This window comes from Schistocerca piceifrons, chromosome X, assembly GCF_021461385.2.
Source record: "Schistocerca piceifrons isolate TAMUIC-IGC-003096 chromosome X, iqSchPice1.1, whole genome shotgun sequence".
In the NCBI taxonomy this organism is placed as follows: Eukaryota; Metazoa; Arthropoda; class Insecta; order Orthoptera; family Acrididae; genus Schistocerca; species Schistocerca piceifrons.
Window position 1 is genome coordinate 550,907,038 of NC_060149.1, and position 21,869 is coordinate 550,928,906.

The window sequence follows — 21,869 nt, forward strand, 5'->3', positions numbered from 1 at the left end:
CATGGTCAAAGCTCGGGCAATTTCCTGTGCACTGTATGTTTGCACATCACTGTTTGATCCCACTTACAGTACTGTGGTCACATCTTCTGCTGATTTCATATCAGTTGTTTTCCTCCCTCAGTCATATTGCTCTTCAAGAGAACCTGTCTTTTTGAATTTCATTATCATTTTCTCCAAACCGTGTCAGACATCAGACCAATGCCTTTTTTCATACCCTAGAGTGAGTGTCCAGAACTTCTGCAGAGCTACTGGAGCTCAGTCACGATTCTTATAACAGAGCTTTATGAGCAGCATGCAATCCTGCACCAAGACAGTTATGCCAAGTGTCTCAGTCACAAACTGAGGAACAGCTGCACAGCCCTCATCTTTCATTTTGCACATCCTGATGCATACAGTGCTGTCTAGTGATAAAATTTTTGTCCATTCACATTTGATGTCATTGTGAGCAGTGGTTCTTTTTACAGCATTTTGAAACTGCAACTTTAATTATAATCTCCCTTTGTTTTGTATCTGTTTGTATTTCTGTCACCAGCTTTTTTCCTCTGTTTACTTACTTCTCATACATTTTTACACACCTGTGTTACCCTCTATTTCCAACTTACAGTTCTGCTCACGTCACATTCTCTGTACTTCTGCTCATTTTATTTTACCCAGAACTTGCTCCTCCCCCCTTTTTCTTCTTTTGTACTCTTATACTTCCCTTTACTTATCACTGCTATTTGTTACATCGGTGTTAGTAATTATATTACCAGGAAAGAAGTTATGTATCTTTTTTAACCTTCCGTCTGATCTGAAAATTATTGTATTGATTTGAAACTAAACAACTTCTGTCTGTGGTTATAATGTTTAACAGATTGCATGACCAATTAATCCCACCTCAAAGAAACTAGTTATTTCACTTTAAATTTATTCTAAAAACTTTATTTTAATGATTTAAATTATGTTTATTTAACAGGATCTTGTATGCCAGGCAACAGGGAAAGGAAATGTAAGTTTTTCACACCTAGGAACCAGTTTATTTATGAATAACATCTATCCACTGGTGATACTCCAAATCTGGGAGATATTTTCAGGAGACAATGCTGTCTTTCACATGATTGACAGGATTACTGCCAAGTTACAGGTAAGAGACACTTGCAGTGTGTAGATATTTCATACAGTTATGCAACAGATTAGTAACTGTATATAAATACAGATAACTGTGACCAGTGACGTATGAAATATTTATTTCCATAAACTAATTTTGTAGCTTTTTCAGTTGTATTTTCAGATCAGGCATACAGAAGTTGCATATTTATTTTTGTAGCTTGCTGATAGGTACTCCTTCCCTCCACAAGCACAGCTGAAAACTGCTGGCTAGTCGTAGGCTCCTGTGGACTTGCTGCAAAATGTCTACCCAATGCATCCCACACATGCCCATGGTATTCAAGTCAATGGGACAAGCAAGCGATTCCATTCATCTAATATCCTCTATTTCCAAGAACTCGTCCACCTGTGCTGTTCAATGTGGTCATACATTGTCACCCAGAAAAATGAAATCAGGCCCAGATGCACCTCTGAAAAGGCACATAGGGATGGAGTACAATGTCACAATAACTGACTGATGAGTGTACTGTGTTCAAAGAGATGGAGACCAGTACACTAATGCAACATTATGCCTCCCAACACAACACCTGGTCCACCGACATGGTCGTGTTCAACAATGTTCCTGGGTGCATTACGTTTTCCCACCTCTTGCCATATGAGGGTACATAATGCACCCCAGGAACAGTGTCAAATAGGATTGTTTTGATGGTTGAGGTGTTATGGTGTGGAGAGTCATAGTGTTGCATTGGTATACTGACCTCCAAATCTTTTCACAATGTACACTCACCAGTCAATGTTTTTGTGACACTGTATGCCTTCCTCATGTGTATCTTTTTAGAGGTGCACTCAGACCTGAATTCAATTGTGTGGATGACAGTGCATGACTTCATCAAACAGCTCAGGTGGTGGAACTCTTGGAATGAGAGGATTCTCGGCAAATAGACTGGCCTGCCCATTCCCCCAAATGAAGTCCCATGAAGAAAATGTGGAACGCATTGGGGGGGGGGGGTGTTTTACAGCATGTCCACATGTACCAATGACCATCCAGCAGTTTTCAGCCATACTGGTGGAGGAATGGGATGTCCTACCACAAGAACCCCTTACCAACTGTGAATCCAGCATGGGAGCACTCCACAGAGCATGCATTGCCATCCATGTTGATCACATACCCCATTAAGAACCATGTCCCACCATTTATCATGTCCAGTGGACCATCATAAAATACGGTGACATGTCTTTGTGTAAAAGTGACATTTTTGTTCGTCACATTGCGTATTTCTTACCTTCTCTGCTACACTGTAGCAGGTCTTTCTATATACAGTACAAGTTTTATAGAGCTATGTTGCAGTGACACCTCATGCGAATGTTACTTCCATGCTTAAGTTTTGCACACCAATGTTGTATGCATTAGTTGAACAGCACATGCTGGATGCTGGCGAGTTTTAGTGGAACTGTTTATAGTGATCAATTTTGTGGCCAATAACCAATGAAAATGGAAGCTTACACGTGGATACTAACAAAAATACTGCCCATACTGCTGCAAGACAGTACCCAGGATCACACTACTAAGATAAATATGTAACCTCTGCACATCCCATATGAAAAAGAGCCTGAAAAGGCTCAAAAAGTACTGTCTTTGTCAGTTTATTTATTCATACAGATTATGGTGCAGGTTGATGGGAACAACTCTCCTAACACATGCCCACTGATAAACAGAGTATTTCTGATTCAGTTTTTGTGCAGTCATATCGAGTGTTCTGGTTATTTGTAAGAAATGGGTTGTGTTCCGCTTGGTTCATCACATGGTTATTTGTAAGAAGTGGGTTGTGTTCTACTTGGTTCATCACATAATGTGAAATGAACTTTGGAGTCCTCTTGGCAGAATGAACAATATAGACCACCTGCATGTCCCATTCACAAATGCAGACACAGCACACACTATTGAACTGTATAGAGAATGCAGGTTTACTATTACTTCTTTTACACACATGGCTTTATATAACAGTTTGCTTTCATCCAAAGAGTATTCAGTAACAAGTTTCATATCAAAGAAATATGGAATATGCAAGTCATGAAAATGGTGCAGAATGTTTTTGAGCAGTGTATTATGGAGCACTTAGCATGAAGTTTAGTATTTTCTCCTTTCCAAGAACTGATGTACTGCCTTTTGTGTATAATGGAACAACACTACATGTCAGTTGTCAAATGAAAAATTTACCTTTTACAAAATTCAGTGGTGACCACACTATCTACAGAGGCTTTACTTGTGTATTACTTGTCTTAACTTTTTTTGGTAATTGTTGAATGGATGTTTGGAAAAGCTTGAACAACATAAAACATGATTTCTGTCTGCTTTCTTTGGAAAGGTAATTTTACTGTGGCATATTCCTCAAATTCCTTAGAAATATTTTGATTGTACAGAAAATTGCAGACATCTTTATTTCAAATACAAAATACCTTTTGCAACAGATAATGTGTTTCTGATCTATGTGAAATCTCAAACTGAACAAAATTTGCCAAAGTAATAGGTTTGGAAAATGACAGTTTTATTGTGTTGCTTGATTGTTCAAATGTAATACATATGGAAAAGTGCAAGACTAATCAACACAAACACTTCTACTCATTGTGAACATGTCACATCATCATGCTTTAACATTTTGGTCATGCATAAACTGTAAAATCAGCACTATGAAAATGAATATGACATAAATATGTACTTGAACCTATCAACGTTACCTGATTAGAGTGAAGATACCATCCTGCTCATGAACTCCATTTAAATGTGTTAGGAAAGGCACTACTGAACAAAAAAATACGTACACATGTATTAAGAAAATGAGATGTAGACAGCAAACTTGTAAGGACAATGTAAATTATGAAGTAGTTCAAGCCAAAGCAACAGCGCTGGAGAAAGGAGAGCATCCGAAACTTCACCATATCAATTTGGTAGTCAGACAAATGCAACTTATGAGATGGTTTAAACCAAATACACTCCTGGAAATGGAAAAAAGAACACATTGACACCGGTGTGTCAGACCCACCATACTTGCTCCGGACACTGCGAGAGGGCTGTACAAGCAATGATCACACGCACGGCACAGCGGACACACCAGGAACCGCAGTGTTGGCCGTCGAATGGCGCTAGCTGCGCAGCATTTGTGCACCGCCGCCATCAGTGTCAGCCAGTTTGCCGTGGCATACGGAGCTCCATCGCAGTCTTTAACACTGGTAGCATGCCGCGACAGCGTGGACGTGAACCGTATGTGCAGTTGACGGACTTTGAGCGAGGGCGTATAGTGGGCATGCGGGAGGCCGGGTGGACGTACCGCCGAATTGCTCAACACGTGGGGCGTGAGGTCTCCACAGTACATCGATGTTGTCGCCAGTGGTCGGCGGAAGGTGCACGTGCCCGTCGACCTGGGACCGGACCGCAGCGACGCACGGATGCACGCCAAGACCGTAGGATCCTACGCAGTGCCGTAGGGGACCGCACCGCCACTTCCCAGCAAATTAGGGACACTGTTGCTCCTGGGGTATCGGCGAGGACCATTCGCAACCGTCTCCATGAAGCTGGGCTATGGTCCCGCACACCGTTAGGCCGTCTTCCGCTCACGCCCCAACATCGTGCAGCCCGCCTCCAGTGGTGTCGCGACAGGCGTGAATGGAGGGACGAATGGAGACGTGTCGTCTTCAGCGATGAGAGTCGCTTCTGCCTTGGTGCCAATGATGGTCGTATGCGTGTTTGGCGCCGTGCAGGTGAGTGCCACAATCAGGACTGCATACGACCGAGGCACACAGGGCCAACACCCGGCATCATGGTGTGAGGAGCGATCTCCTACACTGGCCATACACCACTGGTGATCGTCGAGGGGACACTGAATAGTGCACGGTACATCCAAACCGTCATCGAACCCATCGTTCTACCATTCCTAGACCGGCAAGGGAACTTGCTGTTCCAACAGGACAATGCACGTCCGCATGTATCCCGTGCCACCCAACGTGCTCTAGAAGGTGTAAGTCAACTACCCTGGCCAGCAAGATCTCCGGATCTGTCCCCCATTGAGCATGTTTGGGACTGGATGAAGCGTCGTCTCACGCGGTCTGCATGTCCAGCACGAACACTGGTCCAACTGAGGCGCCAGGTGGAAATGGCATGGCAAGCCATTCCACAGGACTACATCCAGCATCTCTACGATCGTCTCCATGGGAGAATAGCAGCCTGCATTGCTGCGAAAGGTGGATATACACTGTACTAGTGCCGACATTGTGAATGCTCTGTTGCCTGTGTCTATGTGCCTGTGGTTCTGTCAGTGTGATCATGTGATGTATCTGGCCCCAGGAATGTGTCAATAAAGTTTCCCCTTCCTGGGACAATGAATTCACGGTGTTCTTATTTCAATTTCCAGGAGTGTAGAACAGAGGTGAAGGATGCAGAACAATTAAAAACTACAAACATCAATGTATTCATCAAGCAATTGTAAATTACAAACTGATTTCGGCTTCCAAGTGCAGAGGCAAAGGAGACATTGCAACTAAAACCTCTATAAGTAAACACAAAAATGGTGAGTGAGCAGCAAGTGGAAATCACTTGTGAGAACAATACAGGAAGTTTTTAAGGGTCTAGCACCAACCAAAAAAGAAGAAACTACAGAATGTACACTTAGAATACAGTCTGAAACATTAAGTCAGCCAAAGGGAAAGTGTATGACAATACTACATAGAGTATTCGATATATAAGTAACTAGAGGCTGAAAGTTCACAAATGAAATACAACCAGACATATTATGCATTAATGAATGTGAGCCAGCTGGATGTGAGATAGGTAATAAGACAAAAAAGAACTATGTCTTATCCAGTTACTTCTGTAGATGCAAACATAAAGGTGGTGCAATTTTTATGTATATTTAAACAATGAACCCCTAAATATTGTAAACAGTAAAGGCTTGAGGTCACCTATTGATAAAGACAAAGATCTTGAAATTACTGGTGTAGTGACAAATGACTTAAGAGAGTTTTGTGCACACAGAATACCAGGTGGCAGTATCAGCATCTTTCCGGAAAAAGTTGCAAATTTGTGACAAACAAATATGAAGAGAAACATTGTTATATGTGGATATTACAATACTGACATGGGAAAAGGATCAAAAACAAGACAAGATTTTGAATAAATGTTAATACAGTATAACATGGAGGCAATAATATCTGCACATTGAAAAGCACATATAAGTGAAGTATGAAATTGCATAATTTTTATATTAAATTTTTATAAGCAATTTCACACCTCACTGATATATGCCTTAAATCATGCTTCCAATATCAAATGTCAGCCTGCTCATGTAGAATGTTATCTGTCTTTTCCAATATTCTTCCCATCTCGTGATCATTCAGAAGCTGATTATTTTATCACCATCAGTAAGGCTTTTAACATTCTTTGTATATTATGTTTAATGTTGTTTGATATGATAAATTTAATTATGTAACTGCCAGCACCTCTGTGCACTCAAGTGGATGGATGTTTACTCCTATCTTACAAGTATCTTAACAGGATACAAAGCTGTTTTCATGTCGCAGTATGTCCTTATACTACATTTGATGAGTTACTTCCTGTAACAAGATTTAAATGGTGTGTTTCTCATTAACTTTTATGTACAGAAAATATTCTGTGTGATTATAACAGTTTACATTAATGCTTTTTTTCTGTTTTTCTTTCTATTGTAAAAATGACCAGTCTGCCATCAAGTATAATTTCTTTGTGAAGTAAAAAAAAAGTTTTATATTGAAAATAGACAATACAGTGGCTAGCGATGATACAGAAATAATCAACATATTTAGTGATAATAACATAAATGTGGTAAAGGTCTTAAAACTGGAAAGAACAGCCCAAAAGAGAAGGGTGTGAAACCATATAAAAAAAATATCGTAGAGCACCATCATCTCGAAACCTGTCACTAAAGATGAACTGAGAAAAACTCTACAGAAACTGAAGGCCCAGAAATCAGGTGTTGATGATTAAACATAGAATCACATATTATAGCTAATAAGTGAGCAAATAATCCAATCATTTCTGGATATAAGAAATATCTCTTTCAGAGATGGAATTTTTCCAGAAAAACTGAAGATAAGCAGGATTGTGCCAGTGTACATGAAAGGGAATGAGGGTGACACCACCAACCAAACATCAGTTTCGTTGATACTAGGTTTCTCAAAAACCCTAGAAATGCTTTTTTATAACAGATTAGTTGTTTATCTAAACAGACACATTCTTGCACCATCACAGCATGTGATACAAAGTTCCTGTCATGGCTTAAAGGTGACCAATGTCAATTTCATATGTGGAGTAGTTCATAGAGTAGTTGTCTTGTTTTTGTTTAGTCTAAATGGATAAACTAGAATATATCTTATCATGAAAGTATTTGTTTTGGATACCATATCACTAACAGAAGTTAAACCAAAACATGGCTGTATTTCTCTTGAAGATGAAACATGGGAAGAATGTCCTAAAACTGCATTCACATATGAAAACATTGATAAAGTGCACAGTTTGGGATTGGAAGATTACAGACTAAATGTCCAGTTTACATTCAGAAAATTACTATGAGAAAGCTTTGTGCAAGGTGGATGCTGTATTTATGAATGCTGACAAAAAGCAAATGCAAAAATGAATTTCTCAGCAATGTTTGCACCAGTTTTAAAATAGTAACTGATTCTGGACACCACATTGTTACTGAAAACTGATCTGGCCCCAGAATTTCAGAAACAAAACTTTAGTAAAGAAGTATATGGAAGCCAACAGGTTTAGAAAAAAAAAAGGAAACAGAGATTCTTCAATCTGCCAGAAAGCTCATAATCAATATTTTATAAGAAACAAAAGGGAATGTTTTATTAATTACCTAGAAAAGTAAAAAACACCTGGGGAAAATTGAGTGATCTGAAGTACAAATTGTTGAAACATTCAGCTTATTCATCAGAGTTGGCACCATTTGCCTTTCATCTGTTCCCATATCCAAAGAAATTTGTGTCTGGAAAAATTTTGGTGCAAGAAAAAGGTTACCACCGTCATAGATGGTGATATACCAGTTTAGAAATACACTCTGATCATTGGAAAAATAAGGACAAATTGCATTGACTAAAAAGGGGAATATGTTGAAAATCTATTAAATTTTGAGTTCCAAATCAGTTTTTCACTGTCAGACTGAGAATTTTTTACCTTTTGCTCGTATAACACACAGAGTGGAAGGAGCACAAGAAAGAGTGAGATGAGGGAACTGAAAATGAAATTAAGGTTAGGGAGAAGCATGTGGATAATAGAGGAGGGGGGAGGGGGGGGGGAGAGAGAGAGAGAGAGAGAGAGAGAGAGAGAGAGAGAGAGAGAGAGAGAGAGAGAGAGAGAAGGGGGGGGGGGTTTCAGTGTGACATGGATGCAGGAGACTTGGAAGGTAGCTGAATCAGATGGAGGACTGGAATTGGAGGTTTTCTGTAGGTCTTAAGAAAATGTTGGAGGGAAAAACCACAGTTATGTTGGTCATATCTTTTGTGTTGTGGGTATAACCACAGTTATGTTGGTCATATCTTTTGTGTTGTGGGTATAACAGTTTATTAGTCCAACACCACAAATACAAGATATTGAGTTACTAAAGTGCGCGCCATTTATGACGGCGGCCGAGTTTAGGTTCGTTCTGCGCATCTGACGTCACAAAACACAGTCAGCCAATGAACAGAGAATGACGTTGCCAGAGCTCGACTGCAGTACAGGGCACGGATGAGTGTCTTCAGTTTTAGAAATGTTCAGTCATAGATAAAGTAACTGAACAAAAGCAATGTCTTGATAGCAGAATTTCTTTTATAGAAAGTTTGTAAAAAGCATTCTTTATACCAATTGCTTCATAGTCTATTAATTAATTAAACCAAACAAGCAATAAGCCTCCTAATTCAGGCGATAGCAAGGAAAGGTGTTTGTATCATTCTCACTAACCGCTTTTTTGCAATAAAGAACAGCGGTAATTGTTTATTTCCTATTGTACTTCGACGAAACGTGATAATTCATAGTCATAACAACAGTGTTTGACGGTATTTTGCGTCCTACTTTAAAGTCCTCCAGGAATCAAATTGAACGTTGAGCTGCGTTAGCGTAATGGTTAAAGTGTTAGGCTGCTAAGTGAAAGATTCCGAGTTCAAACCTAGTTCTGTGCTTAGTATTTTCTTTGTTTAAAAACACTATCGAAGTGTCTTACTTCATGAATTTTATTCGTTTGAATGTAATTTTTTGAAATTTCTAGTGACAACTGAAATCAACCATACGGAAAGTATATGCTATGGACTTTTACTTCTGTAAACTCTTCAAAATTTCATGCAGTGGTTTACTACATTTAATGCTGTACAATAACTGCATTGAACATCGAAACAAAATTAAGTCATTTATGGGGGGAAGGTATCAGTCAAGAAGATGTGTAAAAATCAAAATTTTGGGGCAAATAGTTTTTGTAAAATTGAATTATAAGTGTGTCAAAGCAGTCAGAACACCATGTGCCTGCACAGGCGAGCAGTGCAGTGATGACAAAATTGTGCACAGCACGGAATGCGGGGAGCACGTCTCTGTAGCAGCGAAATGGTTAATGCGGCCGTGGTGGCTTTACTTCATAAACTGTGCACTTCCCCCTAAACGTAAGTTCGCTTGGCGTGTGCGACTGGCAACGCAGTAATCTCCTGCATCTGGGCGGGCATGCACAAACTGCCAAGATATAAGAATTGAACTATAGTCTGAAATCATTAGCATCTCCAATCCAGATGCCAAGTATCTAGAATAACATGAAATCCAACTGGTTTGCATCCCACAGATGAATGAAATGTGTTGCAAAATCCCATCATCTGCAAATCGACATTGTCACGACACATGCTATGATCTGGTAGTTGGGGGATGTACTTGCAGTTCCACTCCAATGAGAAACTTCCCACTTGCTACACTACCTTTTGTATAAGTATATAGATCATCTCTCCCTCACTTTTTGTCTGTCTTGCTGTTATTTACAGCATCCCTCCCTTGTTGGGATATCATATATGGATTGAAATACCCCAGTTAGTGCTGGCAAGTCTTGGAAGGAGGGTCACTAGTTTAAATCTCAGTTCCGGCCGAGGAATACATTGGGGGTGTAAGATGCCATCTGTGGGGAACAGTGCCAGAATCTGCTGGTTCAGTGGAGGGTTGATAGCATCAGAATCAAATGAGGGTGTAGGGCTTGCCAGAAATAGCTCTGCTGTAGCTGACTCTGTGGACCATCCCAGTGGTGTCATGAATTATTACCTTTGTGAGCCGTAATGTGATAGCAGAGGATGCAGTTCAGGTTGTGGCTGCATAGATGGCACACCTAGCTAAAGATTGTGAGGTATAAGGTGTCATCAAGGATGGAGTTGGTTTTGGTTTTGATTATAGGCAACATTCATGGATGTGAGCATTCTGCAGCTGTGTGTTCCTCTGATGCTTTTGGGAACCTGTTTAGGTTGGCAGCCATAGCGAGAGGCCCACATGGCAGTGCCAGGTGCAGGGCTGCTTCCTGTCATGAGGTGGAGTGGCCGACCATACTGGAGTTATAAGGGGCTCTTCTCATATTTCAGTATGGCACTATAGGTGCTCAACAAGACAATTCATTTTCTGTAGGTATGGATGTGACAGCTGCTTTTGTTTTTTCTTTGAAAGTCCTGACTGTATGCTCAGCATCATCATTCAAATGAAGATGGAGTGGGGCGGTCAGTAAATGAGTAATACCCTGTTGTATGCAGGAGTAAACTGAGTGCTGGTATTAGAGACTTGTGTGTGGGAGGCCCTCTATGCCAAACATTTGTCACAAAGCCTGGAAGGTTATTTCTGACATTGTGCTGTGTAGGCGACAGACATATAGAAATTTTGAGATGTTTGTGACATTGAGTCACATCAAACTTAGAAATGCACCTGCAAAATCAACAGGGGTGCAGTCAAATAGGCCTGTAAGCAGTGGCCATGATGAAATAGCTTGTGAGGTTGCCAATTTCTAATAGAAACAGTCAGAGCATCCCAGGTAAGGTGATTGACATACCTGTCTATTGCTGACCTATAGAGATTGTGGAGGGCTGTGCTTTTCATTCTAAAGTACTCCAGTGTCCTGCATGTAGAAGTGCACAGTACCTTCTGACGCAAGCTGTATGGGATCATATCTCGATGGAATTACTCAAATGCTCTGTGAATATATTTAATTAAATATTTAGACCCTTATTTTCTACTGTAAATCACTGTCTTACTGTAAACCACTGTCTGGGAAACTGGAGGAACTTACAACTGTTGAAGTTGTTAATACCTCAAACAGCTTTCAAATAGCAGTAAACTTCTTGCATACAGTATAAAAATAGTAGCAATTTAAGTGAGATATGTATCTTCTGTTTTTTTTATATTTTTATCTGTTAGTAAAATGCAACTTACTTTTGCGGTTTGCAGATTGATGGGGATTCTGTACTTGGTCAAATAATTGTGGCACTCCAATATCAGAAAACATTTTCAGAATGGTGTAAACCATACTGGCAAACAGATGTCATAAGTAACACAAGTTTATTGTTGCTTGCAAAAAACCACAGCACATTAGCAGTTCTCCACTGCATTACAAATTTGGCTGACACTCAGTGGGATAAAGTGAAAGAAATGTTGTGCTATAGACGATGTAAGTTACTGCAAGCTTATTTTCCTTGTGGCTTAATTTGAATAATTTGTTGTACATGTTTTAGCTATGTTCTGTAGAAAGTGGAGAATTGTTTCTGTAAAACTCACAATAATAAGAAAATAAAACCTTGATAGAACAGATAAAGCTACAGCAAAAAATCAATGATTACTCTTAAAATCATAAGTAACACATAGTAATTAATACAACTGACAATAGCTTACTTTTCAGCGAATCAGCTATTTCTCAGTAAAAGATAAGAGAAGTATGCTATTCTTTCTTGGTGGTTTTGGATAAGTTTTTGTGTCAGTATTAAATTTCACCATGATTATTAATGATTGAATGGTTATGTGAGTTTATTATATTCAGCAGCAACAGCTATAGAATCATTCAAAGGCTGTCTGAGATCAACAGTTCGCAATTCTTCTCCACCCCACCCCCTTACCGCCCACCCCTTCAAAATCCTGCTCCAGGTGCACAATAAATTTTCAGTGAAACTTAATTCATCGAAGTGTTGATCAATAAGAGTGACACTTCATTTGTTCATTGTTCATATGAATACTATGCACAATAATATCAAACTCATTGCTGAGATGGAGAGAGAAGGAAAATTACCATTTACAGATTTTTTTTTGCTGGAATGCTAATCTAGAGGGTGGTTTGGCACGTCTGTTTACTGAAAGTCGACATGTACTGACCTATATCTCAGTGCACAAAACTTTCATCATCTAGCTCAAAACAGAGTATTAAACATACTTATATATATTGCTAAAATTGCCTTTGACGACATGGATTCTGAGATTAATTATCTTCAGGAGTTAACTGTAATACTTTTTTAGATAAGAAAATGGAAGTTGTTGAAAGCCTGAGTTTACACACAAATGTACTATGATGTGAAATCCAAGAAACATTTATATCAGAATGTCACCACAAAATACTATATTCTCATAATAAGGGAACCCTTGTTGAATGCCAGATAACAGCAGAATGATAAAAGAAAGTGTGTCTTCCTTTAACAAGTCTTGTGCTGATTTAGTAGTATATAGTGTTCTTAAGGTATGATCAGATTTTCAGGACAAACATCTGGAAAATTTAAATTCACAATTGAACTCAGGCAAGGAGATCCACTAGCCTATGTTTGTCAGTCTAGAATTAAAGGAAGTTATATGAGAGAGCAAATTGTGTAGGTGCAGGAGCTTAAAAATTAATAGCATGGAATACAGTAGTATGGCTTATGAGAGTGATGTAGTGCGTCTAAATGATCTGACTGAATTAATGATAGAAAGGTACATCACTGTCAAAAGCTAAGTCACCCAAGACGAAACTGAAAGTGTAAACCTTTCCTGGAAAGAAACTCAAATTAGTCCTTAGAAATTGATAAATGTACAGGGTCCAGGAATTTAGGAATGGTGAACAGGTAAAAAATCTTGGAGTTTTGTTTAGTTACAGAACATGATTAATGGCCATAACAGAAAGAATTTAATAGTGTACTTAACAACAATAATATGAAAAAAAAACAGATTTCTATTCACCCTATAGAGGAGATATTGAATCACAGATGGGCACAATGAAAAGACTACTATTCATTTAAGTTTTTGGTCAAAGGGCCTTCTGAATTATAAAGCACACACACATTCTCACTAGCACAAATCACACACACACACACACACACACACACACACACACACACACAAATATGATTACTGTCTCTGGCCACTGAGTCTTGTCAAAGCTGTGCTTGTTTGAATGTATGTCTGTGTTTTCTACTTCAGTAGAAGGCCTTTTGGCTGGAAGCTTAAATGGACAGCACTCTTTTCATTGTGCCTTTCTGTGATTCAGTGTCTCCTGCGTGTGGTGAGTAGCAATTTATCATTTTCAAAATACTGTTGTTGTTCTCTTGTGGACTTTCCATTGTTTAATAGTGTACTTTCACCCATAATTATGTCCATTACTAAGATCAGAATGTACTACTGTATCTGCTCTGTGCTCCAGCAGAGGTACAAACTTGAACTGTTACCAAATATAAAGACAGAAAACTTAATGGTGTTCAAAAGAGAGATAGTAAGAAAGGTATATTTATCAGTAATTTACAACATGTAAAAGACCTGACATAGACCATTGGCTATAGATAAATGTCTGTAGTGGACAGGCCACCTAAATCAAAGCTGGTTAATAACTTTCCTAACATTGTAGATCACGAAACTTTCACCTCTGTATCACTACTTGGAAGGCCACAAATCTGATGGAAGTGTGAAATAACAAGCATTGCTTGTAAATGTATGTCAGTAGACTTCTTAGAAGATATTTTTTTGCAGGAACGAGTGCAGGCAAATTGTGTATGTATGACAATAATGGCTTAAGTGTTACATGAACATTCAGCAGAAAACATTTTTGTTCTGGCAAGGAAACTGTGGAGGGTGAATGATACAAACTGAAAGAGAATTGTTAGGAAGACACAAAATATGTATCTGCTGTTAAATTGGTAAGATCTATCACAGTTTAGTAGTAATGCTTTGTAAAATGAAGAGCTTTGTCTCAGATTTAAAGGTAGCTGAAACCTTGAACCTTTGGCTGCTGCAGATGTTCTTTCAACTTGCTGCCATTAGTGTGGGCATGTTAGAACCTAATCTGGCTCTCTGCATGAAGTATCTACACTTTGTATGGTTACCTGGGGCTAAGTTACCCCTGCAGCCCATCTGTGTTCAATGTTCGTGGAATGTTGTCAGTGGCGTCTCCCTCTGGTGCTTAAGTTTTGTCATCACCAAGACAGAGCAAATATAATTGACATAAAAATTATCTGAGCATTTTTAGTTTTACTGTAGCTTCTATACAGATGAATTAGGTCTCAGTTGGATTATTTTTGAATCCTACTAGACTTAATACTTCTGTGTGTCACCATAAACCCTTCTCCTCCTGAATAATCTAATCTGTTTTTTCCAGTATACATTCCATGTGCTGTCAGATATTTCCCTACTATGTACTTCAGGTTCCAACCAGCTCTCAGTTCCAAGTATGATGTGGGGGTGACTGCTTTCTTCAAGAGAAGTAAGCTCTAGGACTTTATTGTGAACATTCCAGCAGTTAACATGTAATATTTTGAGATTCTCATTCTCCTCATTGACTATTTGATATGTGGTAATAATTGGTTTATGTGATGCTACTTTGTCTACTAAAGTGTGCTTCCTTTAACAAATCGCCACTGTGTAGTGTAGGTCAAGGAGTCTACAGTTGGTCTTATCACAGAACCAGTGGAGTGACTGGTTTAGAACTCCACTCAGCTCTGAATAGTGTGTCCTGATCAGGCCTCCAAACAAATGCTGCAGATCAACAGCTGTTCACAGACCTCACAAGTGAAGCTAGGTCGTAACAACTTCCACCAGTCTCTGCAAAAAGCTGAATATGGCCCCAGAACCCAGGTGACAGATATTGTCAGTGCTGATGTGAGTAACAATTTACAAATAAAACAGTTTCCTGTATCAGTCACGATATGGAACTGACTGCAACCTCTACTCTCAATTGCTCCTGAAGTGGCCTCTTCCACCTGGCAGATAGTTCCATCTGGAATGCACATCAAGTGCACATTTGGTTCATTTCTGCCATGTGACATTTTTTCCATAATGAGCCAACATATGCCTAGCACTGAAACTGCCTAGAAATAATAGCCCCTTCATCCCCCTCTGTGGATGCCATGATCACAACAGAAGTGAAATTGCTGCATCAGCAGAAAAGGTACATATGAATCTCATAAGGGTTTCTGTATGGGAATAATTGTGATGCGATTTCTGACTCCTTAAATGGTGTCAACCCATTGTAGTTGCACAGGAATGTGATCCTTGGTAATCACACTCATAGGTCATCAATGTGTAACATCCTCCCAGGTGTGTGAGGATATTGTGAATGGTTGTTTCTCCCTTATGGGTTTTGAACTGTGCAATTTAAATGCCTGAGTTATCACCATATCGACATTTAAATAACAGCAGTGTTGTAGGAGAAGTCTTAAATAAGACTGTATTGTTCACGTTAATGTTGTTTGTGATATAAATTGATTTTTCCAGTCATTTGGAAAGCTAGCTGCAGAGAAATAAACTTCCACTTAATTTTTTTTATTGACTCACACTGTGGTGGCACAATTTCAGCAGCAGTTCATGTATTGCAGCTGATTAAATGTATACAGTTTTTGTAGCTGTGCTTCTTTTTGTTGTAGGTCTCTCATGTTCCACTTCTGAACAGGAATCAGTGGAAAATCTGCACCAAAATTGGCAAGTTGTGACATTTGATGCATTTTGTGCTTTAATGACAGCATTTAATGTTATCCATGCTGGTGCTGAAATAGAAAAGATGGGTGTGTATTATGGATTTTTTGTCTTAGTTCTGCTGGTGATAAATTTTTTCTGTGTGTTTCACATTTGTTGAGAATTTATATGTCATGTTGATGTCTTATGTTCAGCCATGTAATGAAAAGATCTAGTATGACTGAATTCCAAGACTGAATAGGAAAAAGAATCCCGTAATGTTTGAATACTCCATTAGTAATGTAGCGTTTGACACAGTCACGTCGATTAAATATTTGGGCGTAGCATTGCAGAGCAATATGAAGTGGGACAAGCATGTAATGGCAGTTGTGGGGAAGGCGGATAGTCGTCTTCAGTTCATTGGTAGAATTTTGGGAAGATGTGGTTCATCTGTAAAGGAGACCACTTCTAAAACACTAATACAACCTATGCTTGAGTACTGCTCGAGCATTTGGGATCCCTATCAGGTCAGATTGAGGGAGGACATAGAAGCAATTCAGAGGCTGGCTGCTAGATTTGTACTGGTAGGTTTGATCATCACGCGAGTGTTACAGAAATGCTTCAGGAACTCGGGTGGGAGTCTCTGGAGGAAAGGAGGCGTTCTTTTCATGAATCACTACTAAGGAAATTTAGAGAACCAGCATTTGAGGCTGACTGCAGTACAATTTTACTGCCACCAACTTATATTTCGCGGAAAGACCACAAAGATAAGATAAGAGAGATTAGGGCTCATACAGAGGAATATAGGCAGTCATTTTTCCCTCGTTCTGTTTGGGAGTGGAGCAGGGAGAGAAGATGCTAGTTGTGGTACAGGGTACCCTCCGCCACGCACCCTATGGTTGATTGCGGAGTATGTATGTAGATGTAGATGTAGATGAAACAGGTATAGGCTAACATATGGGAATTCACCAACTCTTGTGCTATTAGAATAAATGAGTTTAATCCAAAAGCAAAATGTAAATTTGTAGAAAGTAAGACCAGACACCACATGAAATATTAGGCTCTTCAGAATCCCATGTTAAGAAATGCTTACCAGCTCTGTGTCTCAACAAATCAAAGGGAATGCAGTGTCATAGACAGGACTGAAATTCCTCGTAACGTGCAGATGTTTCATAAGTATGAAAGTAAGTACTGTACAGTGTATAATGGAAAAAACTTTTACTAATATTATACACTCCATATCCTATTCCATTTGAATATGGAGAGAGGGAAACTGGTTGTCTGTATGCTCCTGTACTTGCTTAAAAATCCCTCATAGCTTATTCTCCCCTCATGGAATGTATAATGCAGGCAGGATAACTTGTTCACAGTCAACCCCAAATGATAGCTGGTTATCTCTAAATGTACCCAACAGCATTATGCAACAACCGTGTTGCCTTTCATCATGTGATTGCCATTTGAGTTTCTTGAGCAGTACTGTTATACTTTCATGTTTTACAAACCTCATGGTTCATCTTTTTTAACATGCCCATTTGATACAGGGTGACGAAAGAAAGGCCAAGATTAAGAGAAAGCACCGACGATAGCGTATTGGCAGGTTGAGATGGGTACATGGAAAGGTAAATGATTAGGTAGTGAACATGAGAAAAGCAAGGTATCAGCAGTTATACCAGAGGGTGGTATACATGGTGTGGGTGTGCAAGTTGTCATAGAAACAATTCTTGTGTTTCAAATGAGCACTTGTCATGGACATATGATCTCTCCGTATGGTGATATCAGTTGGCCAGCCAATCACTTGATTTAAATGCGTGTAATTTCCTTTTTTTTGAAAAACCAGACAGTTGAAGGAAGCAGTATGACCCCAAGCCACTGGCATGTGGTTTGCTGTGAACTGCGAAGCTGTGGACAGTTTTGGTTACTGACTCTTACATGGTGTCATTATTAACAGCCTCTATTTTATTGATGCTATCTTTGACAGTTATTCAAAAAAATATGTCCCTTTTATAAATGAAACTTCTTGAAATCCATCATGTGTCTAAGAGATAAGTTAAAGCTGTAATTAAACTGGAGCCTGATTTATGTAAATAACAAATTGTTTCCAGAAAGTAGGAGACAAGGTACCGGCAGAATTGAAACTGTGGGGATGGGTTGTGAGTCATGCTTGGGTAGGTCAGATGGTAGAGCACTTGCCCGCAAAAGGCAAAGGTCCTGAGTTCGAGTCTCAGTCTGGCACACAGTTGTAATCTACCAAGAAGTTTCAGCAAATTGTTTGTTAGAAAGCACCCTATTTAAGTGATATACTGTTGCCTTCCCCTGACATTTTTAACCAAGTCATTCAGGGCGTGATGACATTATGGACCACAGTGTAATACTCCTGAACGACTGTGGAAAAGACAAGAGGTACAGAGGAGTGAGCAGTAGGGAGGATGAGGGCTACAGAAAAGAAGTAACAACATAAGAAAAGGGATAGAAATAAATAATTAGAAATAGCTGAAGGCCTTTCCAGTACCTTTACTGGCAGACACTACCCTCCAGCTTAGCCCACAAACAGATCTTCCAGATAAAGTGTTCCCATGCTCCTAATATTTCATCCAAACACAATAAGCCTCCACGAACCCTTATCACACTTTACCACCATGGAGTGAAGACGTTGACCCACAGCGTCCATAGGAGCTGAAACTAAATTTCATTGTGCCATGAATGAGGAGCATCATCCTCAAAATTTTTGGCACAAAATGATATTTCTTCACCTGTCTAATGTAAAAGTATCCTGCAATATCTTGATGCCAATCATGCTACTAAAACCATGCCAGACATGAAAAACCCAAGAGCAAGACGTGTTACTGTGTTTCATGCAACTTTTCCTGATACAGTCCTGTTAGTGGTATATCCTCTCACAGTAGATACAGACTATATGCAAATGCAGGTGAGTGCATGGTCAACCATCGTAGTCACCAACAAACTGTAGCATAGGGACAGTATTGGCACTCAGTTGCAGAACTTTGTGTGTTCAGCATATATTTGATCTGAATTGCTCTTTTGCAATGTGTACAATCTTAATGAGGATTTCTCATCATGTCCCCCCAATCCCACCCTCTTACCTACAACACCAACTTTTCTAAATTGCACAGGGAGAAACCATACATCCAGTACAGACTTTCAGTCCCACAATCATGATTGCAGTTTATTCACATTCTTGCCTACCATCTACCTCAGCCCCAGTCTCCTACGATTTTCTGACCCCCACCCCCACCACGACCAAAGAAATATCATATTACTTTCTCCTTTCACCTTAATTATGTATAAATAGACTTCTATTGTCCCTCTCCCCCACCCCCATTTCCCCTCACATTTTCCGCATGTGCCACAATTAGCCCTGCCCTGGTCAAATTGTTTGTGTCCAGGTATTCCAATTCTCCTCTTTCTCTCCTCACCCTAGTCCTTGCACCCAGCAAGATGTAACAGTGATTGGACCCTGGACTCACAATTGAGTGGACCGGGGTTCACTTTCCCTTCTGGTCACACAAACATAGGTATTCTGTGGCTTCCGTGGATTACTTAAGACAAGTACCAAGATGGTTGTATTGTGAACCACATCCCATCCTTCTTCAGTCAGTGTTTATGGTCCAACTCTAATGATCTTGTTGTTGATGAGATACTAAATTCTAATCTTCATTCCTTCATTTCTTTCCTAGTCCTTGCCTTCTGAGTGATGTAATGTGTTTCAGGGTTGCTTGGTTTAAACTCCCATCAGTGATTCATATTTAGATTTTCTTGGATTCCGTAAATGCCAGAATGGTCCATTTCAAAATGATGTGGCTGATATCCTACTCCATTCTAGTCCAATTTAAGGTTATGGGAACAGTCTATCCCATGTGGACTGCTACAGAGGGAGAATGTGTGTGTGTGTGTGTGTGTGTGTGTGTGTGTGTGTGTGTGTGTGTGTGTCCAACTTCTACTTAATAAGGTTGTGTACTAATGGGTTTGAAATTCATCCCCAAGATGCCTACAACCTTCTTCTGTAATGGTACAAAGGTGTGGCACCGTGCCGCATCACCCTCCGACTCAACAATGCTTTGAACAGTAAGGTGTCAACACATGCAAAAAATAAAAGGCTGCATCTCAGAAGTTCATATGAATAGTAAGGTGCGTTAGTGATTTCACATTGATACCAGATTTCACCACAATTCTGCCCAACCATATCTTGCATGTGTCACATGCTGGGAAAGTTGTCACAGCCCCTCTTACCTACATTTCACTCCTTCTTTTGACACCTCTGTGATGGACATGAGAACCATGAAAACCAACTTTAAAACAATATGCTTTGCTTACGGGTGGCTGAGGAAAACATTTCAAACACACTAACAATCAACATGAAAATGCCTCATGTTGTGGCATAAAGAGCATCAGTGAAACTACCCCTTCGCATGAGGCATTGATTTCCACACATTTTGTAGTAAAAAACAACATTTTGCAGTGCAGTGAGCAACAGGTCAACATTCTTCACAATGTTCAACACTGCTGCCACTCCTTGGGCATTTCAACTCCACTCTAAGAATATCGAGTGGCTTTAACTCCATTGAACATAATGTGACCGCTTTGGAGTGTAGTGTGAGTGCAATTTATGCTATGCTATACAGGGTGGAGCCATTAGAGACTGTTGAAAACCATTTGAAGAAATCTGAATGTGTTCCAAAGCAGAAGTACATTTTTATGCTTTTTCATCCTTCCTTTTATGTGCTTTGTTATGGCGTGATCATGGGGGGGGGGGGGGGGAGGAGGGGGTGCAACATTAAGATGTGAATGAATCAAATGGCAAAGGAACCCTGTAAGACAACCACCTGCCCCCTTCCCTTCAGATCAATAACACTCTTAGTGCCACCCATGCACCTTTGTTGAACACTTTATAAATGTAACTGTTAGAAGCTTTGAGACTCATTCAGCCTCATGACTGCTCTAGTGCATGAAGGTTAAGTAACCCTTTGACACCCTTCAGGTGGTGTTTGCCTGCCTTCAGACACTAGAGCAGCTGCAAGGCAGAATGTGTGTTGAAGTTTCTGACAGGTGAATATGAAATATGCTCAACTAAGGTGCGTGGGTTGCACTGAGGTTGTTGCTGAATTAGGGGAGGTCTTAGAGAGACCATTTGTCATTTTATTTTTTATTCACGCACTTCTTAACTTTGCATACTGCCCTTCTCTCATATGATCAAACCATAGAAGGACATGAAGGAGGGATAAAAAAAAGCATAAAAACTGATTTCTGCCTCGGATCACTTTCAGATGTCATCAAATGGTTTTCAACAGCCTCTAATGGCTCCACTCTGGATGCCATCAAGAGTAGGATTCAAATCCACTGTCCTGTTGCTTATCACACTGCAAACTGTCATTTTAAACCGTGAAATGTGTAGGAATCAGTGCCACAGGGGAAGGGGGGTTTCATTGATGACCTTTATGCCACTGTCTGAGGCCTTTTCATGCCGATCCTGAGTGGCAAGATGTCTGAAATGTTTTCCTTGGCCACACATAAGAAAACTGCATAATTTCAATACTAGTTGTGGGTAAGAGGGGGTGTAATGACCTCCCTATCATGTGACACATGCATAGTGGGACTGGGCAGAATTGTGGCAAAATTTGGTGCGAATGTGACATCAATAATCCAACTTACAGCTGACGAACTTCTCAGCTGTGCCCCCTGCCCCCTTTCTTTTCCCCGACTTCTTGCTGTTTGAAATGTTGCTTTTGCATCATTACAGAGAAAGGTTATAGACATCTTTGTGACAAATTTCAAATTTATTCATCTGATTGGAAGACATTTACGGGGTTTCAAAAAAATGATCCTTTTGTTGCGCAGTATATTTGGTGGTTGTTGT

The 21,869-nt window shown here is 39.8% G+C and overlaps 1 protein-coding gene across 1 annotated transcript in view; it reads left to right on the forward strand.

Annotated features, from left to right (window-relative positions):
• Positions 1 to 21,869, forward strand: part of LOC124721170 (zinc finger FYVE domain-containing protein 26) — a 423,927-nt gene that overhangs the window by 45,314 nt on the left and 356,744 nt on the right. The window contains exons 5-7 of the mRNA XM_047246006.1: positions 956 to 1,123; positions 11,549 to 11,768; positions 15,970 to 16,107. Coding sequence (XP_047101962.1) covers positions 956 to 1,123; positions 11,549 to 11,768; positions 15,970 to 16,107 — 526 coding nt within the window. The remainder of the gene's footprint in view (positions 1 to 955; positions 1,124 to 11,548; positions 11,769 to 15,969; positions 16,108 to 21,869) is intronic.